At 35.2% G+C, this 27,257-nt stretch overlaps 4 protein-coding genes across 7 annotated transcripts in view; 2 read left to right on the forward strand and 2 right to left on the reverse strand.

Annotated features, from left to right (window-relative positions):
* Positions 1–852: 852 nt before the first annotated feature.
* Positions 853–6,206, forward strand: LOC117125154 (major facilitator superfamily domain-containing protein 3-like). Its single transcript, XM_033271557.1, has 5 exons — positions 853–953; positions 1,940–2,864; positions 3,785–3,932; positions 4,873–4,967; positions 5,798–6,206. Exons 2-5 carry the CDS (start codon positions 2,027–2,029, stop codon positions 6,094–6,096), a joined length of 1,380 nt encoding a protein of 459 aa, XP_033127448.1. The 5' UTR covers positions 853–953; positions 1,940–2,026; the 3' UTR covers positions 6,097–6,206.
* Positions 6,207–6,608: 402 nt separating this feature from the next.
* LOC117125092 (39S ribosomal protein L2, mitochondrial-like) lies at positions 6,609–11,421 on the reverse strand. 4 transcript variants are annotated; one of them, XM_033271481.1, is made up of 5 exons: positions 11,334–11,421; positions 10,196–10,650; positions 9,339–9,587; positions 8,518–8,769; positions 6,609–8,089 (listed from the first exon to the last, which is right to left on the reverse strand). In XM_033271481.1, the coding sequence occupies exons 2-5, from the start codon at positions 10,614–10,616 to the stop codon at positions 7,944–7,946; spliced, it is 1,068 nt and encodes a 355-aa protein (XP_033127372.1). In that variant the 5' UTR covers positions 10,617–10,650; positions 11,334–11,421; the 3' UTR covers positions 6,609–7,943. The 4 variants fall into 4 exon arrangements, with proteins under 4 accessions (XP_033127372.1, XP_033127373.1, XP_033127369.1 ...); XM_033271482.1 differs by having other exon boundaries at positions 11,340–11,385; XM_033271478.1 differs by having other exon boundaries at positions 11,248–11,371.
* Positions 11,422–12,000: 579 nt separating this feature from the next.
* On the forward strand, positions 12,001–17,901 carry LOC117125103 (U6 snRNA-associated Sm-like protein LSm8). Its single transcript, XM_033271493.1, has 4 exons — positions 12,001–12,144; positions 14,868–14,908; positions 15,823–15,950; positions 16,667–17,901. Exons 1-4 carry the CDS (start codon positions 12,114–12,116, stop codon positions 16,755–16,757), a joined length of 291 nt encoding a protein of 96 aa, XP_033127384.1. The 5' UTR covers positions 12,001–12,113; the 3' UTR covers positions 16,758–17,901.
* A 3,934-nt stretch (positions 17,902–21,835) lies between these two features.
* LOC117125095 (solute carrier family 23 member 2-like) overlaps positions 21,836–27,257 on the reverse strand; it is a gene marked incomplete at its 5' end in the record, with an annotated part of 16,367 nt that continues 10,945 nt past the window's right edge. The window contains 6 exon segments of the mRNA XM_033271484.1: positions 21,836–21,882; positions 22,047–22,253; positions 23,532–23,627; positions 24,262–24,405; positions 25,131–25,260; positions 26,886–27,139. Coding sequence (XP_033127375.1) covers positions 21,848–21,882; positions 22,047–22,253; positions 23,532–23,627; positions 24,262–24,405; positions 25,131–25,260; positions 26,886–27,139 — 866 coding nt within the window.

Genomic DNA, 27,257 nt, shown 5'->3' on the forward strand with positions numbered 1-27,257 from the left:
ACAATACAGCGCAGAATCGCATGGCCGGACGCACTCTTAGTGAAAAAGTTTTCCTCCATTAGTGGAAAAGGAAGGGCGCCTTTTGCGTCTGGATATACTTAGCAACAGAAGGGCGCCCTGTACGTTAGGCACGAAGTATAGGAAACTTGCATGGTTAAAAAGAAGGGCGCCGCCTACGTTGGGCACGACTTCCGCCTCATTTTTACAATGGCGAGAACTCTATCTTGTATTTCTAGTATCTTTGATAAAGCTTATAAAACAAGGAAGATCTAATTCATCTTCAAAGCTCCCATAATTCCTGCTAGATACAAACTATAGTTTATCCTTAAGTTTAACTTTGTTTTTACGCCCTCTTCAATCCATAAATTATCATGATTTGCCATACGGAAGCAAGTTTAAAAACAAAATTAGGCCTAAATTAAAATAGTGTTTAATATTTAATGATAAATGTGATTCTATACCAAAAGATCGCTTGAATCTTGCAAAATTTATTAATTTATTTGACTTACTAATATTGCCAAATCAATTTGTTCTATGTCTATCCGTTAAGGAAAATAAATTATAGAAAATACATTTTTTTTATCCCTGATTATTTGATGGCCTGGCCGTATTTAATGATAAATTTGATTCTATACCAAAAGATCGCTTGAATCTTGTAAAATTTATTAATTTATTTGACTTACTAATATTGCCAAATCAACTTGTTCTATGTCTATCCGTTAAGGAAAATAAATTATATATAAAATATATTATTACAGTATTACGCCAGATTGTATGTACAGTATCTTTACCAGCTGCCACGCACTGAGTTTGAGCTGAGCTATCATTGGTTTAGCGCCCTCACAATTGTCCCTAAAAGTTGTTTTGGTAGCGCCCCGAGAGAGAGAGAGCGGCTAGGCGAGATCTTTCAGTCACTTTTCTGAAGGCCTAAGCCTAGCTTATGTCTTGAAACAGTAAGTAATCAGTATTTATTTGTGCCAATGACCATAAGCTAGACAGCTTGACCCTAAGATATTTCTGTAGTCTGATTTCAGGCTAGCTAAACTACGGCCTAGGCCCTACTACTAGGTCTAGGCCTAGGGAGGCCTAGCCTCGGCTGCGTGCGGTCTAGCCTGGCCTAGGCCTAGTCCGCCTAGATGCGCCCAATCAAAGAAGCCCAAGGCTAACGTTAGATAGCTGGTAGACCTAAGGCCTGCCTAGTCAGATAGTTGGGCATGTGTGAGAACTTGCCAAGACTAGCAAGCGCCAGTGGCCGGGCGCGGGCTACAGAGTTATAATTTTCTGATTCGTTTTGAAATTGTCTTGATAGGCAAATCGAATATTGCCATGGGCTCTTTTTCCCACTTTTAATGTTCATTATTATTATTATCTTGCATTTTTTTACTTTTATGACATAAATTGTTTAGCCTCATTTTGTCTGTATTTGAAAGTTTTATTTGTTTAAATGTTTTACTGATTTTATATTTTCCCCCACCCCCAAATCTTTTTAATATTGAATTTGTTCTATTTTTATTATTATTATTATTACACTTTCATGTTTATAATTAGTTTATTTTTTCGCGTTTTTACTTTTATGACATAAATTGTTTAGCATCGTTTTGGTCTTGCCGTTTTGACTTATTGCCGTTTTGGACAAAAAGTGTTGCTGTTTTTGTTTTTGTTTTTTTTTTGGTCATTGCCGTTTTGACTCATTGCCAATTTGGTTTACTGACGTTTTGTCCAGAAACCATTAATAGGCACAGCCTAGGCCTAATATTTATATAGGTCTAGGCCTATTAAAGGTTTCTGGCTGGACTCCCTTAGAATTTCAGGATCCACTACTGAAAGTATATTGTCATGTTTTTATTAAATTAGTGTATCAAAACTTTGAAATAATTTGAAATATTAAAACAAAAAACCTTTGAAAAATGAATAATACTTTATTTTCAATTACGTACAGGCAAAATGAATTCGACAGTGAAGGCTTGAATGGGAATGACCGCAAATTATAACTCTTCATTGAAACAACATTTTTACGCAGCTGAAGATGGCATATCTGTCAACCAAGGCACTTGACTGGTTCAACTACAAAAACTTCCTGTTCCTCTTTCTACTCTATTTCGTTCAGGGTATACCATACGGCCTCCAAGCGCGCTTCCTCCCGATATTTCTCCGCAGTACAGGAACATCTCTGGCCAGAATTGGTCTCCTTAAGCTTTTGTTATTGCCATGGTTACTGAAGATATTGTGGGCACCTTTATTTGATTGGATGCAATCGAAAAGAAAATGGCTGCTCATGAGCATGGTGGGACTGTTCTGTGTCTGCTGCCTTGGTTCTTGCATCAAGCTTGATAATATTTCATATCTTTGTGCAATATTGTTGTTCCTGAATATTTTCTCATCCACTCAGGATATTGCTGTGGACGGACTTGCCATCCAATTACTTACAGACAAACAAGTTGGCCTGGGCAATACCATTCAAGTTGTAGGGTACAAATTTGGAAGCATCTTCGGTGGAGGAGTGCTGATGTGGTTGAGCACATACCTACCATTAAGTGGACTGTTCCTGTTCTTATCATTTTTGTATTTATTTTCAATATTTTGTATATTTTTATTTAATATGGATGAAACAAGAACATCTCTTTCAAGAACTATGGAACCTAATGGTTCTCTTTCACCTGTTGACAATTATAAACCACATTATAATGGAGAAACACATTATAAAAGACTTTCCAAGAGTGACGAACACAACCAATCATATCAAGTGCATGATGTTCAAGTGGGTCATGTGATAAGCAAACAAAATCCACTATTTTGGCTCAAAAAACTTATCTATCTCCCAGGTACATTTTGGATAATCATCTTGGTCATTGTGTATAAGCTAGGTAAGAAAGACCATTTTCATTTATTTATTTATTACCTCCACCAAGAAGCTTATATATTCACTGCTGTCTGTCTTTTAGCAAGATTACGCAAAAACTAATGAATGGATCATCATAAAATTTATTGGAATGGTACATAATCCCTTGCGAAAGAAAAGGACAAGGTCATGGAAATTTGATTTTATACCCTCCAGTATAAAAGATTATTAGAATCGCCCCTCATATTTAGGCAGCACTCCAAAAAACAATGTTCCGGGAAATGACGGGCAATTCCATTATTTTGTTGAGGGTATGCAGTGTCGCCCATCATACATGGCCTGTGTATTGCTGGTACTGTATTCGGGCACAGGACAGAGTTTATGCACTCCATGAGTGCTCTAGTTATAAATGTATTTGTATTTGTTGTCCTTTCCTTGTTTTTTTTTTTTTCAATTACATCTGTTTACTTGTTCTTAACGCATGAGACCCTCGGGTGATATAAATGCGTAACCTTTTTATTCAACATCAGAAACATGACCACTTCAAATCCACTGATTTATATGTATTTTTAATTTTTATTTTTATACTGAACAATTTTAATGTTTATATTATTACAATTATTTTTAGGAACAATATTAATTTATATAGTAAATTTTTATTTTTATTAAATTTTTTGACAACTTTACCTTCAATCTTTATGAAAAGTACTTGTTATTTTTTATGTCAAATCAACCAATCGCATATGGCGTACAGGTCATCTCATTCATCTATGGATTGGAACACATCCTACAAATTATTGCAGGAGATACATTTTTCAAACAAGTCAGTTGCTCAAAATGACCGTGCCCGATGATGCATATTATTTTAGATATTGTAAAGTTTGTGTTAATATAAGTACTTAATTTATTTTTTATTAAATCGCAACCCTATGATCTTGATTGCAGGTGAGCAGGGTTGTGTTGACCAGTTCCCATTGTACCTGGTGGACAGGGGTGTGCCTGCACCCACTGTTGGGTTTTGGTCTGGGGTTGTCTGTCAAGGCCTATCAATCATCGGCTCTCTTTTAGGTGGATTGTATTTGTCAAAATTTTGGTAGGTGGTAGTACACTTAAAATATATATTGAAAATATTGATTATTAAAATGTTTACCAAATACAAGGATGAATTGTCATAATTATATTATACAGGTAGTACAGGTTTCTTGTACAGTATATGTGGCAAAGACAAGCCAAACCAGTCACTCGTCGCAAATCGTGTTTCCGAGAAAATTGCCAAATCATGCTGTAATGTCAAATTTTAAAAAATCTATTTTATTGCGCTAAACTAATCTTTACATATCTATACATCATTCTATGCTGTTATTTTCCTCATTTTCAATGTTAAAACAACACTTTTTAAGGATTTGATGATAGTTTCTGCATGAGTAATGCCTGAAATCATAAACTTTGAAGGCTCATTTCTCATATATTGTTCTTTAAACAGCTGTATGTTTAAACGCTTGTAACTTCATAAGGAAATGTCCGATTTGAATGATTTTTTTACCATTTTATAGCTGTTATTTTACTCTCTAAAACTGTATTAATAACTCAAAATTGATTTTTGCAACGAGTGACTGGTTTGGCTTGTCTTTGCCACATATTGTATTCCAAAAAAGGTGATCAGTGCCTTGTCAGGAAAACTTGAATATAAAGATTATAATCAACCCAGGGACTGTTTCCTGAATCAACCATATAATATTAGAATGTGGTACATTAAAACTCTACCTAAAAATATAATGTCATAGTAGAATCTAGGAAATCCTTTAAAAATTTATGTAGAACATTGAATTGCTCATGAATATAAAATCAGTAATATTATGTACTGTTTAATAATTGTGAGAAATATATTTTTTTTACTTAAAGTATATAAAAAAAGCAATGCAAATAGTGAGGTGATTTTTTTTTTTTTTTAGCTTAAGGCATACCGTACAGTTATATATTTTTAAAATGTTATTATGAAATACATTTTGAAACCCTATTTGTTTGTTTTCCAGGATATCACCATTGTCTCTCCTCAACATGCTGTTCTACTTTAGACTTATACCGATGGTTCTTGAATTTCTTCATGTCATACATATCATAAGCTCAGGTTAGATATTCTTGATTAGTAATAATACTACTAATAATAGTAATTTAGTAATACTATATTTATGGGGGTTTTTTTAGATTATTTAACACGTTGACTGCCAGACGTTTTTCAAGGTTCCTTTCCGTATGCCAAAACAATTTTATTTCCTGATGATGACATAATTAATGTCGAAATATTGAATCCCAACACGATGGCATGTATTTCAATACTTGGAGTATGTATTATACTTTCTAAAACAATTTTACGTTTACAAACATATTTTTTAAAATTTTTATCTATAGAGTCTTATATCATCAAAATGATGTGTCTAAGAAAATGGTGGGAAAATATTAGGGGACGAGTAAACTCGTCGACGGCACTATGATAGCACTTTTTAATGACTATGCCAAGTACGAGTAATCTCATCCGTTTTTTTGCATAAGTTGGTATATGTTCAAAAGGCGCCCCCACTTGTGCCGTTCAAGTGTACTACCGGCAACATAACACAACAAACATATATACATTATTTGTACGTTATCATCTAGGTGTATCTCCCCAAAATACCAGCCGTTGAGCCTGTGGTTCTACAATGTATAACAAAGAGGTAATAAACGCTAGAATTTTACTCCAATTTTGACGAGTATACTTGTCCCTGGCACCATAGCAAAACCCTGTGGGACGAGTATACTTGTCGCTGGCAGCCAACATTTTAAATCTTCTAAGTTATTATTTCATAAATACAAAAATCATTGTGTTCAATGTACAGTAAGATACTGTAATAGCAAGTAATCCAAGTTTATTTCAATTTTATTTTTATTCTAATCAAATAAATTGTTAATATCTATTTCCAGATATCTCAGGATTTATTGCTATGTGCAGTTTACAACTGATAGGGGGCGCTATCACTACCACCATGTTTACCCTAATGATGCAGTGCTCACAGAAGGCACCAGTGGAAGTTCAAGGAACACATTACACCTTACTAGCCACCTTAGAGGTGATGGGGAAACTGCTGTTTGTTGCTGGTGTTGGTTGGCTGTCGGACAGTCTAGGCTATTCATTCATGTTCTGTATGTTTATAATAATCTCTGTGTTGGCAGTAACATTTGTTAGATTCTTGGAAAATGGGAACTACTTGATAAAACATTGAAATTTGTACGAGGAAAATTTTTAATTAATGTACTTCTAGTGAGCCAAAAAATATATTTACTGTATTAGGCGAGACTTTTTTTTTATACCTTGTTTCGCGAACTTGTTTTTTTGAAGGTGGTGAAAAAAAAATTGTTTTCTTATTTAGCAAATAAGTTTGCCAAAAACATCCAGATGGAGGAGAGAATAAAAATAAACATTTATTGCTGAATGTAAACAGTTTAGCTATGGGATGGTTAAATGCTTTAAATTTATATTAGGAATAAATATACATATCTTATTTTTGGAGATTTCAAGGCAGCGGCGGGAGTAATAAAAGTTTTAAAAAATAACTTTCATTTTTTTTTAATATCCATTTTTCCGTGGTGTGCATTTTCAGTCAAATTATCGTAAATAGTTAGCCATGCATGGGAGTACATGCTCAGGAAAGGTTTATTCCAATCGCATTGTATTCTACTGCTTGAGGAAATCATTGTTCGCAACCCATGCATGCAACTTGGGTAGTTTCACCAAGAGGATTTTGATTTATTATACAAGGTATTTTGTGGGAAAATAGTCAAGTTTTTGCACAGTAAATGATTGAGAAATTATGTATGGGAGCTAAAAATCAAAATTATTTTTCGCTATAGATCAAGTTTAATGTATAATTAATCATGCCCAACAAATCGTTTATTCAGCGTTATTTTGGTATGCACAAATAACTTTGGAAGGCAATTACTCAACGTGTTTCTTGAGAGTGCTGTATTTTCACTTTCCAATAACTAAGGCATGAAATGTTCAATTTCAATGAATGACCCCTCATTTTAAAGATAACATACTCGGGTGTAAAAAATTACCAATACTGTAAATTGAATTTCAACTTTTGATACAACTTGCCTCATATGTTTCTGTTTTTATATAGTCAGTGCAATAACTTTTTTTAAGCCAGGTAAAAAAAATATTGGTTTCTTGCATTAGTTTGTTTCCCTTAGCTTTCCTTTTGCCAATCAGATTCATTGTTGCCATAACAACATGATCCTTTCTTTTAGTCACAATTTTTTTACTTGGCCTTATGCTCAGGAATAGTGAATCCTGTATATTAATTGCACCAGTGAACATGATGTCAAGAATATACTGTAAATAAATATAATGTATGAATATATTTAGGATACACCTGTAATTTTCTGTAAATATGTATATAAAGGTATTCTTGGATTTCAAATTACAGTACTGTAATATATTGCTACAACAAATATACTATGTTTTCCATTTTTTAATACACAGTGTCCCTCACAACCAATAAGCAAATACAGTATTGTCACAACATAAAACAATACTAGTGGTAAGGGGTCGTTCACAATTATTAACATATTTGCAAGTGTACAAACAGTACTCTTTTTCGGAACCCCTTCCCTCCCATTTGAAATTCTACATTTTGCAAAACCATTCTTTATTTTTTACGAGTTCCATAGTTGGCTACATGAAAATGTATATTACATCCTGGTTGCATTATAATTGGTCATATAAGTCAGTATTTTATTTGAATCAACATTTTCGTGCATATGTAAAAGTGAACAAATTTGTCTACAATATAAATCTATTATTTCAAATATTGTATTTTATTTTGAATCAAAATTTTCAATCAAACGTAAAAGGTTATAAATTTGTCTACACATGCCCCCCACCCCACTACCATACTGTTTTGTACACTTCTGAAAATGTTGTGTACGACTCCTAATGTTAATGGCATCTTTTCCTTATGGATAAAACTCTACTGAGAGCATACATTTGAAAGATTTTTTAATTTCATGGTCAGTTAAATTCTATCTTTATTTAATAATTCATGGAGTCAACATCAGAATACGCACTTCATGTTATCGTTTTTGTTGCTTTGGAATCCATAAATATCTTCATGGGAGGTATTGGTTTGATTTTGCGCCCAGCCCAGCCTCCCTTCCGCTGCCACCACCCACTTGCTGGTCTCCATCCAAGCCAACGATTACGACCTGCTTTACCTGGGGAAGCAAACAAAAATGATAAATGACATGTTTACAGTAACTTAATAATTAACATTAAAAAAGAAAAAAAGCACGAGTTGAAAAGGCAAAAATGATATTCTTGTCAATCTGACAGTCCTATTTAGGAATTATTTTTGAATTACAGCATTAATGGTCTATGAAAGGTATGTATTGAGTCTTCCTTAATGCTGACTTAAGTTTCAGAACCCACAAACTGGGTTAGCCAACAAAAATAATTGAGATTTCTGCTGTAGGGCACCTAGTATTTTTGCCAAGGATGGTTGTAGGAACAAGGGGTGTGTCAGATTGACATATATTAATGATTAAATATTTCATTAATTTTCTTAGACAGGTGTAAATTCAAATACCACCATCTGTTGTAATATTGTTATTCTTCATCATGAAAAACACTGTTAAATTTTTACCAATGACACGCTGATTGTGGGCTTCATTGGACACTCTCCCCATGGTAGCCATACACTTGTCGCTTACACTCATCTCGCGTTTTGAAGGCATTTTCAAGATGGCTTGACCTCCGACCTTGCGTATCAGCACCATTGCTGTGCCAGCAGCACGGCCATAATGTCCTCCAGCCCCAGGGTAGGGTTCAACACAATGCACCTGAGCACCAATCGGCAGGGCAGCCAATGGGTGTGCATCCCCTTCGTTGGCCAGAACTAATAAATATGCAAATGAGGTTAAAGAATATGAGAAATACACTCCTAATAGTCTCTGTAGTAGTAGAAAGGTTTTTCAGTTTTTACACAAGCGCTGTAATCAGTTATGAATATACAAATAAGTCTATAAACAGTGGCAGTTGCAGTGTGAGGGGGAAAAATTAATCCCTCAATGTCGGCTAGGATTTGAGGGATTGATTTGAGACACATTTTATACTTTGTTTCGCGAATTCATTTTTTAAATATCCTCAGAGGGCAGAAAAGAAAAATAAAATAAAAGTTTGTTTTCCTACTTTAGCAAATAGTTTTGCCAAATACATCAACGTGGAGGAGAAATTAAAATAAAAGTTTATTGGTGAATGTAAAACAAAGTAGTAATGGGATGGTTAAATTTCAAGGCAGTGGCGGGCATAATAAAAAACAACTTTTTTTTCTGAAATTTCCTCTTAGCGGTTGCGCTAATTGAATTAAATTCTATCAGCATGCTTGCTAAAGCAGAATTCTCAGAATAGCTGAAAATGACCCAAAATTGCCCAAGCATCTCAACCTCAGTACTGCACTGTACTTACCTGTCATTCTTCCCACTTCGCACGATGTTTTAATAATATCGCCAGGTTTCATGTTCACCGTAGACAAAATGTATCGTTTATGATTGCCGCCTGCCACTAGTGCAATCCGAGCGCTACGATTTGGGTCATAGAGAATCTTCAGCACTTTCTCCTCCTTAACGGAGCCATCCATTGGGGGTGTACGGTGAAAATCAATCATCCTATAGCACCGCTTGTGTCCACCGCCACGACCTGTGATGGTGACTTTACCTGAAATGTTTTGCCAAAATTTTAAGTGTTAAATAATTGTATTCTGTGGACTGATTATGGAAAGGAACCTCAATATGGACCATATTAATCAATTTTGCTAGTCACTCCAACAATGCTTTTATTAATATACAGTACATGAGATGTATAAAACCTTTTTATACATACAATAAAATTTGTTCAAATATTACTGTATCTGGTCTTTAAATCAGCACAAACTATTGGAAATCAATAGCTTATATGATTGTTTAAAGATAAGACATTAAATCTGTATAATTTTTAAATGTGTTTTAAATATACTGTACTTCTGCCCAACAAATCAAGGGGAAAACCCTTATTTAAAAATTTAGCATTCAAATTTGAATTAAGTTTTATCAATGTCACAGAAACTCTTTGAATTTGCTGCTACAAATTTAAGGCCATGCAAAGACAACAGAAATCATAATGGCATTTAAACATCTGTTATCAATTATATTCTTATTTTCGGTTTAAAGCTTTACATACATATTTTAATTTGAGAAAGTAAAGAATCTTTGAGCCATCTTAAAATTATTTCTGCTTCTCTATAATACTATTTTCTAAAGCAAATGTTAATTACAGTACTGTATCACCTTTGTGGTTTCGTCCCGATGTCCTAACAAACCCTAGAGGGCGTATGGTATACTTGTTTTCTAATCCTCTATGTTTCCATTTCGCTTTTAATGGTATTTTCTTAGGTGTGTAAATAAATGTTCCATCTTCGTAAGTATTTGAAGACGCACTACCACTTGTGCTGCACGACCTCATCAACCACTCTGAACATAGTAAGTTCTTTCGGCAGTCATTCTTGCTGGTAAAAAATGACTGCTTGATAAAATGTGATGTACACGATGAAATCGCAGCAGTGTTCTGTTCCCTTAATGTTCTAATTGGTGGAGTTTTCCTTGCAAGCAATGAAAACGAGTTCCTGCACAGTGAGCCAGAGATGCTAACACCAGCTGAAAATTGTAGTTTTGCAATGTTAGAAAACAGCCTACTTAAAGACATAGTCATCTCTTATTATTCTCTGGTCGTTGCTGTGTGTGATCTGAAAAAAAAATATTGTAAAACTACAGTCAGTAGTTCATCAACAACTCCCAGTACAGTAGTCATAGAAAATGTTCTGGAGTTGGTTTTATTAAATTTGTATTCATTCAATATACTGGTTGTGCCAGAATTTACGAATCTGGGGTGGGAGGTGGAGGGATGAGTTGCTTGGACTTGACAAGTAAGTTGATATGGAAGTGACTGTCTGCTGTGGGAAAGGGCCAGGAGAGAACACCCCCACCTGTCCTCATCATCACTACTGCCGCCACCACCACCACCACCCTGGTTTTAATAGGACTCAAGCTTACAGTAAATTTATTGAATCAAAGCAGAGTGGTCTACCTACGGCCTAAGTAAGTACTACTGTAGTACTGTAGCAGAACTAAGGCTTGGGCCTAGCCTTGGCTACTACGGCCGGCCAGGCGCGAGTGGGCCCAGCCAGCTGCACCGCTGATATTGTCTACTCTATAGTACAGTATATAGGCCCTAGAGGCCTATACTATTGCATCCAGGTCCCAGATCATCTAGCCTAGCCTACTTTCGAACTTTCCCTATGATGTATTCTTTAGATAAGTAAAAAATATATATATACGCTAACTATGAAATGGATGTTTTTTCATAGTCCCAGGGCCTAGGCGTAGGTTTAAGACAAGTAAAGCTAGGCCAGTAATAGGCATACAGTACCGGTACCTCACTCGAGTCTCGCCATTATGCTCTAGCATGCGTTCAAATGCACTACATCATCAACCCCTGAACAAAGGTGTTAAACGCGTTACATAAAATCAGCAGTATTGATTGATCATGATCAATAAATTGTTGAAATATTCGCTGTTCAATAAAATGCATCATAGTATTCAGTTGATGATGCAGAGTAAAGGCTTCCCCGGCGGTTGGTGTACCCCTCGTCGGGTACTCACGATAAAGGCCTAACCTGAATTATCCTGATTTGATCAACTGTTTATTGTACTGTAGGCTTCCCTTTGTCTGTCATAAGCTAAAAGAATTAAATAAATTCCATATTTTATTTGCCTAATTGTATATTTTAATAAGTTACTACTTCTTGAGAAAAAAGTTTCCCAGTCAATACTTCAAGGACTTTTAAAACTGTTGTAAACTGATGTAAAAAGTGCAACCAACCTTTCATAAAGAAACTTTATTCATCTGATGTCTGAAAATTATTTGATTAAATCTTGATTTATTGATTTAAAATTTGTGTGGTTTAAGACATCCTGTTGATCGTTTGAAGCCATTAATTATTGAATGCAAAAGATTTGCTTCAAGTACTGTACAGTTCTGAAACACTTTTTATGGGACGTTTTTGTAAGTAGTGTTGACGGGTGCGACGGGTTAGCCGAATATTGAAACGCTTTCTTACGACACTGGCGCAGTATTCCGTGAGTGGTAAAAATTGAAAAGAAATCGTACCGAGTACGTTTTATCCTCGACGAAGTATAAGTTCAGAATATGGCAACAGCAATAGAGAGTTATGTAAACCGTATCCTTTGTAGCATTATTGCTCTATAATTAGGCTAAACTAGCCTTGCTTTTGGCCTTCTTTCTAGCGTAGGTAGGCATAGTGTGGACTAATCTAGTAGGCCTACCTAGGCTAGCTGGTCGAGTGCTGGAGAACGTAGGGGCCTAGGTCAGTGAAGTGTGACAAAGGGAGCTCTGGGGCTAGGCCCTAAGCCTACATGCTTGTTTTTTTAGGCCAGCAAAGAAATTCGCCTAGGGCCTAGAGAGGGAAGCAGGTCAACTCGGCCACAGTCAACTCGGCCACAAGTCAACTCGGCCACAAATCAACTCGGCCACAAGTTAACTCACTCAGCCACAAGTCAACTTGGCCACAAGTTATTTATAATTAAAATGAAATGTAAATATTACAGTTTCTGGATCCTTTTTCTTCAATATGATTAAAATGAAGTACACAGTATATTTTAGTAAAATTCTGATCATCATCTCATCGTCGTGAGATTGTTGTATACATTTCTTCACACTGTACTCTTATTCAACAGAGAAAACCTGCCACTTACAGAATGGAATAAAATCTGAAAATTGTAACATTAACAATTTAAGCAATCCTAATTATTAAGAAAAAGGGAACCAGTCATTTCAAGTGGATGCTACTTCAAGCGAAGGCCAATTCGAGCGGAATTTTTTTCGAGCGGATGCTAGTTTGAGTGGAAGAAGATCCACTTGTGCAAACAACAACCTGTGCGATTTATATACGAATTACTTCAAAATTTCCTATTTTTGAGCTAAAAATTTGACATTTTCAAAGGGGAAGGGGGCACACAACAGTTTAAGAATAGATAAGTGAGTAGCATAACTCAATTACAAATATAATTTTGAAAAAAAATAATGGTTACTCGTCTTGTGTGTGTGCTTCTCGTGCACTCTAGTAAAACATACTTTTTTTTAAGCTGAAAAGTGCACAATTCTATTATATTTTTAACTTGTTAGCGGCAATCTTGGTAGTTGGAGTTGCCAAGACTGTAATTCAAATATGGAGTAATTATCAAAAAGTACTAAAAACCTTTCAGAACCTTAGTAATCAGAGCATTTTTTTGCATTTAAACAAACAAATACAAGAATACGGCGACGATAAATTCGCCCTTGTTATAGTTCGCACTAAATGCATCCGCTCGAACTGGCGTCCATTCGAACTGGCGTCCGCTCGAACTGGCATCTGCTCGAACTGACATCCGCTCGAATTGACTGGCATCCAAGAAAAACACATATATTAATGTTTAATTTTGTTCACGTTAAAACACTGACATAAAACATGAGTGTATATACTGTAGATCTAATCACCAGTGACATGTCGGTCCTTTTCAAATATTTGCGTTACGTCATCTATTAAGACTGGCACTGCAGATCACACACGATGATCGGTGAAACGCGAACGATAACGTTAAAAAGTACAATACTGTACTTAGTACTGTCATCAATAAATAGGCGTATGGTTCCACTCAGTAAGTGCCATGTCATTTATGTGTATATCCATTATCAAACAAGGATCATATTCGTACACTTTGAATGCACATGCATAACCGATATCTCCTTGATTTACCCAACTTTACATAGACTTTGTCGCTGTTATGGTACTTACCCCAATCGTAAACATCGTTTGTATCAGATCGAGAGAATGAGTTTCTACAATCGTGATTGTTGGTGTCAAATTTATCCAATATACCTTTGAATCTGATTCGGGCCCATTTAAAGTGCTAGTAATCCTATAAGAATCAAGAATCCTCTTATTTTCAGTTTACAGTACTGTATATTTAGTTTTTTAGTGCATATGTTCTCATGTAAACAGATTAGACCAAAGACTGAGTAGTATGTCAACGCTCTTATTTAAGCGAAGGCATAAGCAAGCTAGCCTGGGCCCACGTCCTGAGGATTCATGCCTTCCTTGACATGGCTATATGATAAATGACATGACTCTTATTACTGAGTGGAACCCTTATGCCTATTTATCGATGACAATACTGTACTCTTGCCTAGCTAATCAGGTTCTTACATTTTGCTAGTCACACCGCTCACCTCACACCACCTCACACTGTGGGCGATCCGCAATGCTGGTCTTGAAAGATGACGACACCCACATTCTGGCCCTTCATTGGTTGATGGTGATGTAATGCCATTTACCGTACATTTAGCATATTGAAGTAGAAATACGGTAACGTATCTCTAGCCACGGTGTTATTTGAATAACACAAAAATAATTTATAAGAGAAGACAGTATGTTTATTTCATCATACATGACAAAATAGTGTCCCTGTGTTCAAAAAACAAAGTTCCTATTTTATTTGACCAGATCAGGCAGGGAGGGGGAACTTAATTCAGGGGGTGGGGTGGACCTGCCATTTCTTTGTCACCTGGCTGTGGTCTGGTGAACATTAATAAAGCATTATTATCAAATATCAGCCTAAAGCCAAAGGTTTGCCATTTATTTCTGATGACATTTCTAAGGGGATAGTAAACTAAAAGGCCTTACTGTATACTGTACATCATGTAAAGCTATATACTGTACAGTATAAATTTTTCTTGGGCTGTATTGGGAGAAGGTTGCAGTATTGGCAAAGTGTTCAAAAATCTTTGGCCAATGAGCCTAATTTATACATGACAAAAGAAATTAAATGAAATATTGAATATCTTTTCTGAGGCATATGTTTATGCCTTACTTTTAAGATGTTTGTTCCTCAACATCTATTTCAGACACGGTTTCAGTGATAACAAATGATGGACGAGTAATTGTTGTAAGTAAATATTCTGGTACACATGGCATGCTAGTTTAAAGTTGATTAATTCAAGCATGGCATAAAACCAGCATAGTAACAACCAGCAGATTATAGGCCTAGGCCTAACACCTGAGATAAAATTTCCACTCAACTTTCACTGAAGTATACCTCTTTGCTGCGTGAGACAAAAAATTGTATATAGCGCCCTCTATGTAAAAATCAATTACTGATTACAGTCGTCGCGTGGTATAGCTTCGTTAACATAAATTTATATTCCCTTGTATTCACATTTTAATGACGAATTCACTTCATTTTTATGAATTTTAATGTATAATTGGCCTATACATTTTATCTTTTATAACAATTTTGATTGATGCTTGAGATAATACAGTACGACGTAGGCGTCAGACGTAAAAAGTGGATGCTCACGTGTGAGACTGTGTGAGAGTTGGCAGGTGCCCTAAAGCTCTATGAACACCATTTCAGTTTTATGTGACAAATTTGTGTGAATTTCGTTTGTGTAAATTAGGCAAGACTTTTTATATCTTGCTGAGCAAACCCTCCAACTGCCAATAATGGTGATTTTGATTTTTTAGCCAGTGAGTGCACTCATGAAAATTTTAATTTTCAAAAAATAAAATAATTTTTGTTTGTTTATTTTTATTGTGCCCACTGTTCGTCTGAAATCCACCAAAATAAGATATTTCTTCCTTAATTATACTGTATAACTTAAATCATTTATCAATCTTCATACTAGACTGTCCTCCACCTATATGCTTTGACAAAATCATTTTGAAATAAGAAAATAGAATTTTGTTTATATTTTTGCCCACCCTCTGACAATCTTTAAAAAAATAAGTTCACTAAACAAGGTATTTAAAAAGTCTCGCCATAGTAAAATTGTAAGAACAACATTTGTTTCCTTTCTATAGGGTACCCTTAAGGGGTTTGATCAGACTGTGAACCTGATATTAGACGAGAGTCATGAGAGAGTGTTCAGCTCAGCTCAAGGTGTAGAGCAAGTGCTGCTAGGCCTGTACATAATTAGGGGTGACAACATGTAAGTATAAAGCACTGCCAAAAATGCTTAAGTACCTCCAAGGGGTCATTCGGGGCTTGCCATGCCAAAACCATGAAAGCAGCTTCGCTCAGTCATCTAAACTAGTGTAGGCACTGCGTATGTGCTGGAGATCTCTAGGTCCCTAGTTGCCATCGCTGCGCTCCTTTTAATTTAGCTGGAGAGCCGAAATGCAAGTTACAGTAGTGCACTGTTTTTTGGATGGGATGTTTAAGCCGTTGTCACGTGTGCATTTTGCAGAACGCAGTACACTATTCAGAAAAGGGTAGGGATTGTCTACCTGTGTACTGTACCAGAAGGACCCCACTGGAAATAAGTCTTCTTTAGACTTTCGTGGATTAACTTTGGTGTTTACAATGAATAAATCTGTCCATCCATGCACCAGAGATATCCGAAAGGGAGGGGGAACGATTGAGGAACAACACTACTCCAGGGGTTCCAGATGCATGCCCCCGCAAAATTGTTGTTATCTAGACTGACCAGGCATTTTACGTGAAAATAATTTCTTTCTTTTTCTCTCTTTTTTTTTTACTTTCCAAAAAGAGAGCCGGCTAGGTCCCCCTACCCATTAAATCAGCCACTGCCTAACACCTCATTGCTTTTATATTTCGCTGAGCACAGGATTCCTTATTAATTTTAAAACAAATTTAAAATTAAAAAACAATTACTATCTATTAAACATTCTTTATATTTTACAGAGCTGTCATTGGAGAAATTGATGATGAGACTGACTCATCGATGGACATGTCAAATATTCGAGCAGAACCTCTGAATCCAGTTGTGCATTAACTTAAAAATGAGAAAAAAAGACTGTTACTACAATCAGCAATTAATTACTGTGTGTGTAATACATAAGCCTGTAAATAATTGAAAAAAAAAAAAATCAAATACACAGCTGTTATGTCACCTGGGATTCAACAATTGAGGTGTTGGCATCTTCTGATGTGTACTAGGCTAGTAGAGTACTGTAATATTGTGAAATCGAGTATTTTACTAGAGTTCGAAGTACGACGGTTTTTCGACCGTCAGCTGACGAATCCAACCCCAATCACTGTGAGCATTAGAGACACTACGCTGTCTGCTGATGGTCGATGGTAGTCTGAACAGATCCTCTTTAAAAACGATCCGTTGCACACGCATCATGAGATTTGACCTTCATGCGCAGTGAGAACCCAACTTTACAGCTGTAGAGTAAACGTAAGATTTTTTTTATAAAACATGGTCAGTGGTCTATAATTGAAATTATTTACCATTATACTGTATGTGAACTAATGAAAACTGCTAGTGTAGTGGGTTTTTATTTCCCATAAGCTGAAAAATCAGAATTTTTATAATTTCCTATGGTATAATACAAATTATATATTTCAACTTATTTCTGTGTCCATCAAAATTTGAATGTTGAGGTAAATTTGTTGTGTATCCTTTCTAACTCCTATGTAGAAATTTAGGTCATCAGAATGCTACTGGTCTCTCAAAACAGCTACCAGATTGTTCCATAATAGTATTAGAGAAAATAATTTGTTCATTGTACATACGCAAAAGCAAATGATTTTTTTATGATTAGCATAATGACCTCTAAGATAGTGTAGAGGTCTGTTCACACTGTATGATGTTTACCTCTGATTTTCCTATAATGGGCTGTGAACCTTCTCGTCACCAAATGATTTGTTAGTGTGGACAGATCATTACTTGATGTACTGCCATCAGCTTTCGAGTACTGTATGTGCCTTTTGGGTGTTTTTGTGTTGGTCACATTCACAATATTTCCATGTGGACATTATCTTCATGATTTTCATGTGCAATACCCGACATGCATGCTTGGAAAATTTTATTTCCTATTCTGTCAACCAAACTTTATTCTCGATGGTGTTGAGGAATACCATAAAACCTCTAATTGAAGCCCTGTGCTTCTTTTGTTTTTTTGCAAACTTTGGTTGGGCTTTTTTCCAAGATAGGCTTCTTTTCAAGGATACTTTTGCAAAGTAAAGAAGGGGGGGGGCTTCTTTTCAAAATGAATGCTGTAGAGTTTGGAAATTACTACTATAAAACAATCAATAGAGCCACTTTTTAACATCAATCTGTATCATGGAGTGTATTAACCAGCATTAAATCACCTAAACTACTGTATAAACCAAGCATGTTTTATATTTAATTTTATTTCTTTGAAATTCTTATACAGTGTATGTACTGTACTATCTCGAAAAAAGGCCGATGATATCTTGAAATGAAGCCCATTTCGAGGCTACTTTTTGCAAACTGAAGAGGGGGCTTCTTTTCGAGATTAAGCCCATTGGGCTTCTATTCGATGATTTAGGGCATGTGTTTGACCAGCCTATCTGCAGTCATTTATGGTACATAGTGATACAGTGTCATCTGTCATTGGCCTTTCTTTATACCAAAATAACAATATAATTATAATACTTGTAATGTGATGTATTATGCGACCTTGAATTCTTTATGTCAATGTGTGACCATGGTGTGACGATAACACAATGGAGTTCTTTGTAAACCTAATTCCAACATTTATGTACAGTACTTTTTGTAGACAGAACATGGTCTGTTAAATCTTTGACATTAAAACTGGCTCTTCGTACTATAACATGGTCTGTTTTAAAATTTGACGTTGAAACTGGCTCTTTGTAATAAAACATTGTATATATTTAATTCTGATTTAGAAGAATGTTTTTGATATTTGTTCTGTTAATATTAAATACTGTATATAAAACTATAATGTGCCCATATTCCGAGAGGCTACTCACTCACAAACCGTATTTAAAGTTCCTTTTTACTACCTATGGACAGGGCTTAGAGGAGTAAGATGAGCTACAGAGAAAATGACCCTACTATACCCTACTATATCGTATTTATTCGAAAACGCTCCGGAGCGTTTATTGTTGAGAGGCACGGTTGAGGTGAGTTTCTGAGGAATCGTTTATTCGAGGGAGGCGTTAATTTGTGTGCGTGTGTGTAAAAAAACTGAATAAACTCCCCTTAATTTTTACTGTAATTGTGTACATAATATACCTGTACTTAATAAGTATAACACGTAATTCCCGTCAAAATATGTAATTGCGTAATCGTAAAGACTCTCTCCACCCAGGAGTACAAGTGGGTACCTGGTACGTTCGAACACAACTGCGCTGATTACTAGCTGCAATATTATGGAATTCTCCCCAGGGAGCTGATGTGTTTCATATGTGTTTGATCCAATGACTGGGGTAGTAATGTGAAGCGCTTAGAGGCATTGTACATGAAAGCGCTATATAAGAGCGATAATAGAGTACTGTAATACAGTGTTACGTCACGATACCACGTGATATTCTATTCTTTATTTGGAAGCTACACTTTTACAACAGTGGCACACGTAGAAAACGGTGCGTCCAAGAAAAATATAAGAAAACAAACAAAATCAAAACATGACAAATCAAAAGTAAAAGTAAATGAGCATAATAATAATAATAATAATAATAATAATAATAATAATAATAATAAAATAACATACCCATATACATACATAAACATCCATACGCGCAAACTGTAAATATATATACATAAGCAGCGAAAGTAAATAAAATACAAAAAAGAATACATCAAATCATACGCAGTTAATCAGAAATGCAACAGCAAAGGAAGAGCAGTACAATTTAAAAGAGTGGTGAAATGGTCAAGCGTACCTCTCAGAACATTGCTAATTTTTCTCCAATAAAAGTACACTTCTTAATTTCCATGCCCGACAAGCGTACGATTTACAGAATTTATCAAATAAGAGGGCAATATCGTTACTATTGAGGGCAATATCGATACTATTGCTATTAAGACGTTGTATCTTACTTTTTCTTTGTAAATTTCAATTGATGATTAAATGTGTGTTCAATAACTAATATAATGCGAGCTTTCGTGTTTTTAGTAAATTTTGATGGTAAAATATTAGATTTGAAAATGTCTATTCCAGAAAGCCTATGAAATCATTCAGGCGTAATGAACGGTCACCAACGTCTTTTGACGACAGAGAACGCCACCTGGCGTCTTCACGAGACGACTGTGGTACTCTATTGATCCCAACCAGGTTAGAAAAAATATAATTTCACTTGAGTATTGTGTTAATAGAATGTGCTGAGAATGTTGTTGTTTCATTAGATTTGCTTACAGACAGGGAGCGTTTATACGAGAAAAGATCAACGCCACGGGGCGTTTATTTGAAGTAGGCGTTTATTTGAATATACTGTATTTTTTATAATACATTCAGTATTTTAACAAAATTAAATACATGCTTCAGAAATAGTCATTTCATGATAATTTTGAATGTGCAATAATTCACTTAAGCTCTGTTCAAATTATCCAATTTTCTTTGACAAAAAAACTGTTTTATGCCCATGGTCATGGTGTGATGTCATCATGACCTGACATCATGACCTGATATAGGCATGTCTTATGTCTTTGTCAAATAAAATTTGAGTACTGGAAGGGCTTAAGAAAAGAAAACAATGATTTGAAATTTCTGATAGCCGTAAACTAGATTCAAGAATTGGCAAAGGAAAGAGTGAAATAAGATGAAAACATAACCACTGTAGACCGATACTAAACTTCACGTTATCGATTTAATACTTATGGGAGCTTTCGATTTATGCGACGAGACGACGCGACGCTACAACGAAATCACTCATGCGTGACCGTCCTACCTGGCGTCCCAAGTTCTCTGCATTCGTAGATTTGGCTAAATTGAGTTCCAGAATCTACTCGACGAGGTGACCTTAACGCATGCGCAGATGACTTTAACTGACGTCATTACGTTATACGTCCTACCGTCGTCGTGCAATCGAAAGCTTCCTACTGTAATTAACGAAACTTTTTTTTTTCGTTCGATTTTTGAATCGAAAGTGAATAACTTTCCTAAAAAGCAACAAAATGGCCAATTCAAGGTTTAATTTTTGTAAACATTCATATTTTTTTGTTAGAAGGGACAATACAACTTTAAGTAATACCCGTGAAAGTAAATCAAACTGGTAGAGAAAACCGCATAATTAGGAATCAATGTGAATTAGAGAAGATAGAGTTGATGAGAATCAATACACATAGTAATGGGTGGAAAAGTTGTACAGTATAGGCCTATGTACTGTTAAATTGTTGGTTATATTCTTGGTGCTGTAACAAAAAAAATAATATGGGGAAAATAATTACAAAAAGACAGCCTTTCATCCAAGGAATATGTAGACCTACACAGTACTGCTAGTGAAGTATAGTAATTGAATTGAAAATTATGCAATAGAGTCGACACCACTGTCTGATATTTATTTTATTTTACAAAAATACACCTACAAAAGTTTTTTTTTTCAAATATATGAACTAGAACTAAATAAAATATTCAAACAATTACCGTATATTATGGCCTGCTAATATAAAGTCAGTTTTAAAATTCAGCCTTTAAAATACTACAATAATTAAAATATCATATTAGCCTGCCCAAAGGAGCGAAGCTTCGGGTGGCTTTACTGTGTTATTTGTCACGTTGTCGTTGTCTTCACCGCCGTTGTGGGTAGTAAATTGTGTGTGAGAACGATAACTAATTTAGTAAAGTTTTGTAAGTCTAATTCGTTTCCAACTTGGCAGAATACAAGATAATAAGAAGACGACGGAGCCTATTGTTGTTTGTTGTGTGTGAATATTCTAATTGCTCATTAACAGAGCATTGCATTCAAGAAATTTACCCTGGTTAACCACGATAACTAAAGTTTCCAACACCATTTCCAACTTCGGCACAACACACTTGCTTAACACTAGATGTAACTGTAATACTGGTATAGGCCTATGCAGCATCCCTCATGTTGATAGTATGTTAGATTCGGTTTTAATTGTTTAAGGAAAACATACTGTAAACCTTCTCAAGCGTTTTGCAAAATTTCACTTGTTTTGGAATCTGTCGGTAGAAAAAATTATGTACCAGTAAAACACATTATGAATGTTCCAATATTACTCGTATTTTTAGTGAAACCTCATTATAATGTTTAAAAAAAAACATGTTTTCAGAGTACGCAGATGTAAACAGGAGGCTGAAATTAAATAAATAATTAATTAATTTACCTTTTCGCGAATGTTTTTGTGGCTTTCGTCGAGTGATTTCCTTGAATGTTGGCAAGAAAGGCATATATTCGAACGCTTTATGTTTTTTAAGGAATTCCATGACCAATGGGATGTCATAAGACTTTAAACTGCCAACATCATTATCAGCCACTTCTTCAGAGCCACATTGCTGTCGCCACAATTTGATTCCTCGCTCTTCTGCAGTACCTATGAATTAAAGATCGAAACCCGTTAATTAGATATTTTGGATACCACAACGTTTGTAGTGAAAAGTACCAAATGACGAAACTTTACTACACATTTTTTCCTATTCGTCAGTTTTAGCAAAATGAAGAAAAAAATTCAGGCTAAAACCATTTGCTTTTAAAGGAAAGCTAAGTAAAGCCAGTTACAAGAAAACCCGGTAGAAATATAGTTATATGTTGGGAAAGTTCAAATATGGTACTTTATTGATACATCAAACATCTTGATATTAAGACAACATTAAAGAAACACAATTTACAAGACAATAAAAGAAGCACTAAATTCCAGAGACTTCTCTCTCCATAAAAACAGCTCGTGTAACTTTGAGGAGTGGCAGCAAAATGTCAAAATCCTGACTACTCATGAGAGTAATGAATTTATCATAATCATTTAAGCTATCAAAATTGTTTATACCATCCCTAACGTTCGAAAATAAAGTGTTTCTATGGTTTAGAGTATTGAATAGTACAATTCATCCTCTAATCCCCAGAATTACAATTGTTACATATTCTCTTGTCGGGTCTATTTTTTTGTCTAGTATACCGAACTCTCTCAATCATTAGATTGTGAGCACCGGTTCTCAGTTTGCTGTAATACGATCTAAAACTTCTCTTTATAATAAGTACGTAGCATGTTTTGAGTGTTATTAAAACTATATAACCATTGATTAACGAATCAATAATACGTTTGAGATTGGCTAAACTGAACGTGTTTGGTTTAATCCAAACATAGTCTAGGCTAAGTTGCATTCATTTAGTAAAGATGATATACCAGACGATCATGTATATCCATACTATTTGTTTGAATCGTAAAGTTTTCTATTATCAGTTAAAGCATCAATGGCAAATGATTTCCTACACTTTTCATTTAGAGAATGCCAATATTTAACAGCATGACTAAACATGGATATTAACACGGGGTAGCAACCTAGTTCGCTTCTGACTGCGTTGTTTGTCTTTCGTTTACCAACACCAAGTAAAACTTTGCAAATTTTAAGATGAATCTGTTCGCCACAATAATCGTTACATATCGAATGGATATTATTATGGTTGAGCCCGGTAAGTAGATACATAGACCATACCTCTCTACCATAGGATAGGATTGGTAGAATTAATGATTTTAAAAAGTTTCGTGGTAATTCTACAATTTTCCCCAATATTACTAAGTACTTCGTATTTTGAAGTAGGTTCTATTGCATAATCTGTTCAATTGTCAGTATGACACAGGAAATTTGGCTTTTACCTGGTATCGTGTTATCCAATATAAAACCGATAAAACCACCAACAAACATACTGGTCTTCAGAAGAACTTCGATAATCTGATTAATTTCTGTAACACCTGTTGAATATAAATATTACATTAGAATTCAATGCATTATTTAATAGTATCATTTTGCTTTTTGTACAGAAACCTTCGATATTGTCATTGATTATACTAATATAGGCCTATTGCCACACAAAAAAACGAAAAAAAAAACTCTAAATAAATAAAAGTTCGAAAAAGCTCATTTTATTAATTACATTAGTTCTACCTTATAAGGCCCGAGTCACAAATCAAACAAACTATGTTCCGTTTCAGCCAAATAATATTAAACCCAGGCATTTTTGAACACAAACGGTTAAACTTTTCATAACAGTTTCATAACGAGTTCATAAATGACAGCCACCGAAAATTGACTTCTGTTACTGTTGCCAATTACATCTCACCCCCGTTAAATAGGCCTAATTAAATAAAAGCATTACTATTAACATTTTTCATACTATAGTTGGGAAAGGATTACAGATGTTTGAATAAACCTGATAATAATTTGAATTTAAAATTTAAAAAAAAAAACTATGCTAGCAAAATGAGTGTCGCAAATATTATATTCCAAGTCTGTTAAATTCAACATGGAGAAGTGTACATTCATTTCAAGTTATTTTGGATAGACGATACAAAAACACCATGAATAAAAGAAATTAATTCGATCTACCTGTATTTATTACGCCAGAATTACCAGTTATCCACGACGGCACAGCTAGCCCCATTAGGAAGGCAAAACCAACGATAAAAATGTTTCTTGAAGAATTCAGGTCAACGAATTGTAGGTTTGATAATCCTACTCCAGTGATCATCCCTGTATCAAGCAAAGAATTAATGACGGTATGGTGTAGTAGTAGTATTTATTACTGTATATGAATAACAATGATCATTTTTGAATACTATTTATCTTCATCCTGATCATCATCATAATCATAGTTAAGCCTACTATTACTATTTTTAATTTTTGGTGAAATGTTATTTTTTACCAAGCCAAAACACGTATATCAGAAACAATACAAATTTTCACTACAGTTTAGAGAAGCTTCGTTGATCATCTTCAATTAGGTGCCGAAACTGTAATGGTACGGTACCTCATGACGCTAAGAACTTAATCTCGGCTCTATAGCCTGAAGACGATCAACTTAAAAAGGCTGATCGAAACTAGTGAAAATTGGTATATATCTACTAGTTTTTTGGCCTAGGCTTATTAAAGAAGAAAAGTTCACCCGAAATACACTGGAAGCCGCAAAGTGCAATTATGTGAATTATTTTTATCATTATTTTTCACCACATGGATAATATTTGACTCTGTTGTTTTGCCGAGCAGTTTGAGTTCTTTTCTCAGAGTCTAGGTTATTGTGTAGCTTTCAAAATCGTTGCGACAGCAAACTGAACCACCGCTCCTAGCTTCTGCAATGACCGCGAAAGCTACAGTAAGTACAATTTATCTAAAGCTAAATTATACTATAGTACAGTATGTAGGCCTATCTTAAGATTGTCATGAATCTTTGATATAGGTTTACTATATATTTTACTTACCAAACATGATACAAAATACACCACCGACTATTGGATCGGGCATTGCAACAAACACAGCGCCAAATTTGCCGAAGGTTCCCATGAAAATCATCATTATAGCTGCTACTTGTACTACGAAACGACTCCCGACCTTGCATTAAAAAAAATACGCTACTGTAAGTTTAACGATATACTTCCACCTAAATTTATAAAACTTAACATAAAATAGAACTGCTAAAATTTGTATTCTGTAGTTCAATTATTCATAACTTTCTCGTCAATTAACGAAAGCTATAGTTTTGCATAAAGGCCTACCCTTAGTTGTTTTTTGGCAACAAACTTAGGGATTTTGGTAGCAAAAATGTTTGTAAATTAGTTTAAACTGTGACTTATTCATTAAAGGTTAGTTACAATTATAGGTTCCTTTAAATAATAATAATAGTAATAACAATAATAATAATAATAACAATAATAATAATAATAATAATAACAATAATAATAATAACAATAATAATAATAATAATAATAATAGTAATAATAGGCCTAACAATAAATTCAAAGTTTTATTTTAATACAGTATTTAAGGTTTTTCTAATGCTTGTTTAGCAGTTAAAATTCATATTCATATTCTATTCATATCCATTGAAGAAGCTTCTTTTTCGCACTCGCCTATCTCTCTTCTCTATGTTTAAAATGTATGTAGAATACTTCATTATTGTAGCATTAGCGCAAGGTAGTTTAGAGTTTGTCTCGATACAATATAAAGTCACACATTCTTAACCATCTCGCGCTAATGATAATATAAGTAATGATAATAGACATTTCTTTGGCGATCAAATATAGTAGAGTCGAATGGCGCCGCAACCTACAACCATAATATCGGCGCTGGTTCGAACGGCAAGCTCGTCTATGGTCCAGTACATCTTTCGGAACAAATAAGGGGTTGCGCGCCCCGGTGCACTGGTCCAACTCCCAGCCCAGCACTGTGGATGGCACGCCTTCTTGGCCTGCGCATGACACGACGGGACCCTTAGAGCAGAGGTAAGTTGTAAGAATGAGTAGTCCACATCTGTCTATGGCCGAAGCCTTCAATTGTGAAGTTGCCCCCCACCCCCCACACCCATCCGGAAGCTTAGAAGAAGAGAAACATAAAATGAGCGCCAGGCCTGTTAATAAAATGGAATGTTGCAAAACCACGTTTTTAGTATGTTATTTAGAGCTTCATTAAAAACAATCTAAATACGGTATATGTTTCATAGCCCATAAGGGTAGACATAAAGATTATAAATAGCTCACTACAGATAGCCTAACCAATCATATTGAAAAAATACAACAGATGATTTTATTAGTAGGTAATTTACCGTCTGTAACGAGAATAGTAATTAAAAACAGTTAGAAAATTAAAATAATGAGCCCTAATTTACATATTATGTACAGTGTAAGTTATACACTTTGCACAGCTTGTTATTAAAGCTCGGTTTCCATCGAATCCTATCGGCGACAGTCGTCGAAATTTGTCGGGAAGTTTGAACCTGGTTCAAGCTTGCAGATTGCGTTGTTGCAGACGATTCGGGGTGCCTTCCCGATTACGTCAGGGAAGATAGCAATACACCCTGATTCGTCTGCAACGCTATCGACAAATTTGAACCAGGTTCAACCTTCCCGACTGGGTGTCGACGACTGTCGCCGATAGGGTGAGCGATTCTATGGAAACCGAGCTTGAGTAAAATTACAGCACTATAGTTGAAATGTAAATTATAAAAAAAAGTGTTTAACCTTTGTTATACCAATTGCTCCAATATTTTCACTGTAAGAAGTGGTGCCATTACCACTGCCCCACGCTCCGGCCAGAATGCAACCGATTCCTTCAATACCAATTCCACGGTTGATAGCATGGGGAGGGGGAGGGGGAGCTCCGGCCAATCGTGCACAAGCGAAATAATCTCCAAGTGATTCTATCATAGACGCAATCACACCTGCCAACATTCCAAACACACCGGCTACACTGACACTAGGTGTACCCCACTGGCCTATTGAAATAATTAATAGTGGTGACAACAACATTAATAATGCTACATATATATACTGTCTCTTATACACATCTAGATGTGTATAAGAGACAGATATTTGACTCTGTTGTTTTGCCGA

Source organism: Anneissia japonica, unplaced genomic scaffold (assembly GCF_011630105.1).
Source record: "Anneissia japonica isolate Jap-2015-1 unplaced genomic scaffold, ASM1163010v1 scaffold9_len2422644_cov172, whole genome shotgun sequence".
Classification (NCBI taxonomy): Eukaryota; Metazoa; Echinodermata; class Crinoidea; order Comatulida; family Comatulidae; genus Anneissia; species Anneissia japonica.

Excerpts from the sequence above, each read along its gene's own strand:
- LOC117125154 (XM_033271557.1), top strand. The coding sequence starts at position 2,027 with ATGGCATATCTGTCAACCAAGGCACTTGACTGGTTCAACTACAAAAAC. Across the intron at positions 3,933-4,872 it reads TTGTATTTGTCAAAATTTTG|GATATCACCATTGTCTCTCC; the intron begins GTAGGTGGTAGT and ends TTTGTTTTCCAG. Across the intron at positions 4,968-5,797 it reads CATACATATCATAAGCTCAG|ATATCTCAGGATTTATTGCT; the intron begins GTTAGATATTCT and ends ATCTATTTCCAG.
- LOC117125092 (XM_033271481.1), bottom strand. The coding sequence starts at position 10,616 with ATGACTATGTCTTTAAGTAGGCTGTTTTCTAACATTGCAAAACTACAA. Across the intron at positions 8,770-9,338 it reads CGAAGTGGGAAGAATGACAG|TTCTGGCCAACGAAGGGGAT; the intron begins GTAAGTACAGTG and ends CATATTTATTAG. Across the intron at positions 8,090-8,517 it reads CCACAATCAGCGTGTCATTG|GTAAAGCAGGTCGTAATCGT; the intron begins GTAAAAATTTAA and ends TTGCTTCCCCAG.
- LOC117125103 (XM_033271493.1), top strand. The coding sequence starts at position 12,114 with ATGGCAACAGCAATAGAGAGTTATGTAAACC. Across the intron at positions 12,145-14,867 it reads AATAGAGAGTTATGTAAACC|ACACGGTTTCAGTGATAACA; the intron begins GTATCCTTTGTA and ends CATCTATTTCAG. Across the intron at positions 15,951-16,666 it reads ATAATTAGGGGTGACAACAT|AGCTGTCATTGGAGAAATTG; the intron begins GTAAGTATAAAG and ends TATATTTTACAG.